This window comes from Phytophthora cinnamomi (genome assembly GCF_018691715.1).
Source record: "Phytophthora cinnamomi strain GKB4 chromosome Unknown Contig9, whole genome shotgun sequence".
In the NCBI taxonomy this organism is placed as follows: Eukaryota; Oomycota; class Peronosporomycetes; order Peronosporales; family Peronosporaceae; genus Phytophthora; species Phytophthora cinnamomi.
Genome location: NW_027150942.1, coordinates 851,321 through 855,615, shown reverse-complemented (window position 1 = coordinate 855,615; position 4,295 = coordinate 851,321). Strand labels below are relative to the sequence as shown.

The following is a 4,295-nucleotide window of genomic DNA, read 5'->3' as shown; positions in this document are numbered from 1 at the left end:
CTGCTAATTAGTGTTAATCGCGTTGGATTATCGACAGCATTCACTCTTCATCCGACACCCAAAGCGCACTAGCTCTCCGTGCCGTCGTCGTCACTGCGCGGACATCGTCCTTCCCCCTGGAAGTGCACAAGCTCTCGAGCGGACATCTTCACTGCGCGGGCACCGTCCTTCCCCAGCCCCAAGGATAGTCTGGATCTGGTTTGCGAGAAGTATAAGGTCGCCAATACCGGGATGCGAGGAAACTAATCCGTCGCTACGAAACAGCTGCAATGGCAGGTGGTAGACAGCGGTTCATTGTGAGGCAGTATTTCGATGCAGTTGATGGAACCAAGGATGTAACGTGCGAGAAATGCAACCAATTGATCCCCAACGCCAAAGTGGAGAAGCTGGATCGTCATATTTTGAATTATTGTGGGCAGTGGTCACAGAATGGGAAGAAAGCGTTCACCAAGGCCGCAGCCCACGAACGCCAGCCGGCGAGATGTCGTACGAGTGTCGAAGAAGGCACCTCCATCAGTGGTGAAAATAGGGAGATTGTCACCAGTTCGTCCTCCATGACACAAGACGCGTTTAACAAACTGGTTGCCAACTACGTTTACAGTTCTGGAGCTCGGTTTCGCACGGTGGAACGGCCGGATTTTGTCGCAGCGATGTTGGAGGGGCGCCCAGGATTGGCCATGCCTTCTGGTTTCTGGCCGCCATCTGGATAAGGCTTTTGGGGCGGTAAGGCCCTGGTTTCTCCGTCTGGGTCTGGGTCTGGGGATAAATGAAGATGCAATTCCCAGACGCTGTCCCCAGATTGCTGCTGCTGGGAATTATGTTGCTGCTACAAATACCCTGTCAAAATCGTTTTTCTAGCTTGAGTCTCCTCGCACCATTCCGATCTCATACACAACCCCAGGGAGGATGCCTCCTCGCAGTTGGAAAGTTGGACATTTGCGTCGCGCCGGCACGCAAACAAGCGTCATGGATATGCTGTTGTCGCCCGCCCCGCATGCGACGCTCCGCCTGATGACTTCCCCACCCCCTGCGCAACCCGCCACCGTGAGTGCTGCTGGCGGCGGAGAAGATCCCGCCCGCGAAGTAGCTCCGGCTGAGACGAAGCGCGCTCCCCCCGGGGACCCGAGTACGCTCCACAAGCGCTGCAGCGTCGTTACCTTTGTCTTCCATGGCAACCACGCGATAGTCTGCCTCTCCGAATTGATGCCTATCTCGGAATAAAATCCTTAAACAATTCCCACCCCCAAGGGGGTGGGAATTAATGGCTTGTCTGGGGATAAACAGCCAGCCAATCAGAATCGTTGAATTTATTCCGAGACCCAGACACAGACGGAGAAACCAGGGCCTAATGTTGTTGTTGTTGTTGTTGTTGTTGTACTACGTCTTCGCGTCAATCTGTCTTACCGGCAGCTAGGTGTAAAGTAGCTAGTCTCCGGCATAGGGTGATATCCGCATACGTCAAGTCGTCCTCACGTGGCATCCATGCGATTATGTCTCCCACGAGTTTCTTCAACTCGGTCGTGTTTTGTGCTTGGGTACGAAGTGTGAGAAGGTCAGTTTTGGTGCGGAGCCGGCGTCCTCGCTTGGTATTGCGAAGGTCTTGATCCAAGATCGTTGGTAGCGTGGTGCGGGGGCGTCCTCGCCAGCCAACTTCAGTAGAGCTGTCGAAGTAGCGAGCCAATTGCATGAACGCTGGGTTGCGAACCGAGCCGCGAAGAACCTGTCCTAAGAGTACCCATCGTGCCTTGGTGATGCGGTAGCGCAGAGGTCGAGTGTTACAGCGTTGTAGAGCGCTGCGTTGGAGATCCGCCGAGGGTAGCGGACGCCGAGTACTTGGCGAAGTTGTCGGCGATGAAAGCTCTCAAGGCCGAGCACGTCCCCCTTCGTAAGCGCCCACGTACCGCAGTTGTATAGCAAAATCGGCAAAACGTAGCTGTTGTACAGGCGAACTCTGGTGCGCTCGGAAGTCTGCGAGGTTCGCAGCCACAATGTCCACATTCGGTTGAGGGCGGCACGGGCGAGCTGTTTACGGCGCGAGACGTCTTCGGCATCACTCAGAAGCCAACCAAGTTTCTTGGTGTTGCGCCATGCTTCCTCTTGGGCGCGGACGTGACGAGTAGGAGTACTGGTTGATGCGCGAGCAACCGTCGTCAGCTCGGTCTTCGACGAGTTCGTGGCCAGCGACCAGCGAGCCAAGATCGCTGGGGCTTGGTCTTGGATGAAGGCGGTGGCGTCGACGGTGCGGCACACGAAGTCGGCGTCGTCTGTGTAGACGATCATATCGTCGAGGAATGCACGGCCAACGTCGAGGGAGTCGGCGAGATCGCGTAGAGCAGCTTCTAGTTAGACAATGAACAGAACAGGAGAAAGTGAGTCGCCCTGGGGCGTGTCGAGGTTGCTTGTGAACGGGTTCAGCGTGGTCGATCCAGATCGGAGCGACAGCGTTGTGTCCGCGAGCAGGAGCTGGATTAGGCGCACTTCGTCGTCGTCGAGGAAACTGCGGAGCACGTCCATGAGCTTGGCCCGGTCGATGGTGTCGAAGGCCCGCGACAGGTAAATGCCGAGGATATGATATACCTCGCGATAGCGTTGGACACGTGCAGCGATCCAGCGGTGGGCCCAGACGGCATCGGCGGTGCTGCGACCGGGGCGGAAGCCGCTCTGATGTGGCGAGAGATACCCTGCAACGTTGCCGGCAATCCGGCGAAGCACCACGACCGATAGTGCTTTTCGAATGCAATTGAGCAGTACGATTGGGCGGAAGCTGGAGCACTCGCCGCGAGGCTTGTTCGGCTTAGGCAGGCCGATCAGTAGGCCGGCACCAAGCCGGATATGTTGACCTGTGGCGAATCCTTGATTGATGAGCTCAGCGAGCAGTTGGGCGAGAGCATCAGCGCCATACTTGAGTAGTTCTGCTGATACGGCGTCTGGGCCGGCGGCGCGGCCGTTCTTGAGCCGACGGAAGGCGCGTTCGAGTTCGGCTGGGTCAATCGGTAGCTGCAGCGGTCGGTGCTCCGAGTCGGGGATGATTACTTCTCGGGATGGGTCAACAAAGAGAGAGCGAAAGTGCTCTCGCACTAGGTGGTTAGCTTGGTTAGTAGATAGAACTAGTTTACCTTGTTTGTCTCGGATGTGTTGGCGGGGGCTCGGCTTGCGAAAAAGTGCACGTGTAGCTTCGTAGACGCGACTCGATGTGCTGAGTGACTCGATCACTTCTGCTTGGTGGTCGAGGGCTTGGTTCGCTAGTTCGAGGCAGCGGGTTCTGATGGCATGGATGATTTCGTTCCGGGTCTTGCGCAGCTGACGAACGTCGGCACTAGTGTTGTTGTAGATTTCAAGGCGTTGCTGCTGCTGGAGGTAGGAGAGTGTTTTTAACTGCGGGTCGTCGAAGCGGCCTTTGCTGATAGCAGGCTGGTAGCCGACGGAATCTTCGGCGGACGTGTAGGCGTGGCGGAGAATGCGGTCCCAGCGGTCTTGGGGCGAAGCGGTGCTCAGGGTCTCGGCGTCGTCTTGGAGTGCAGCGGCGAGGCGGCGTTGGTAATCGGTGCGGGCGTCTTCATCGTAGTAGAGTCGGCTGCGTGCGAGGCGTGTTTCCTCGTCGCGGGCGACGTGGGTCTGGAAGCGGCGTCGGGGGACGTCGCGAAGATTGAAGTCAGCAGTCACTAGCTTTTGGTCGGAGTTAGTGAGGGTACCGCCCGATGCGTGGGCATTCGTGCAGAGCTTGAGGATGGACGCCGGACTGAGCACGTAGTCGATTTGATTGTAGATGCATTGTCCGACGAGTCGTTGCGTCCACGTTGTAAGATTCTTGGCACGCTTGCGGAAGAAAGTGTTAGTTGCAGTTAGTCCATGTAATTCACAGAAAGCAGCGAGTAAGTGCCCATTGCGGTTGCGATATCCGCGGGCCCAGTTCCCTACGAAGTGCTCGCCGTCGCGAGGTTGGCCCAGTTTGGCGTTGAAGTCGCCGAGAACAAAAGTGAGGTCGCGCCGGGGGAGCTTGTTGTGTGTCGTAGCGAGATCAGCGTAGAAGCGGTCGGCTTCCTCGATGCTGCGGCCCATGTGTGAGGCGTATGCGTTGATGATGTCCATGCGTCCGCTTCGGAGCCGTAGCTGGAGGACACCGATGCGGTCGGAGACGGCCCACGCGCTGGTGACGTAGCGGCGCAGGTGAGGCGCCACCAAAAAGCCGACGCTGTAGTGGGGATTAGTGCATTTCAGGGTGATCAGAGAGTAGTTAGCGATGGACTGCGTGGATTCTGTCGTGAAGGAACACGCGCTAAATTATATATATGGCA

General features: G+C 57.1%; 1 protein-coding gene across 1 annotated transcript; it reads right to left on the bottom strand.

The window, feature by feature from the left end:
- Nucleotides 1-2,343: 2,343 nt before the first annotated feature.
- Nucleotides 2,344-4,089, bottom strand: IUM83_16392 (putative EndonucleaseReverse transcriptase; the record flags this gene model as incomplete). Its single annotated transcript, XM_067941270.1, has 1 exon — nucleotides 2,344-4,089. The coding sequence occupies one exon, from the start codon at nucleotides 4,087-4,089 to the stop codon at nucleotides 2,344-2,346; it is 1,746 nt and encodes a 581-aa protein (XP_067798420.1).
- Nucleotides 4,090-4,295: the final 206 nt, after the last annotated feature.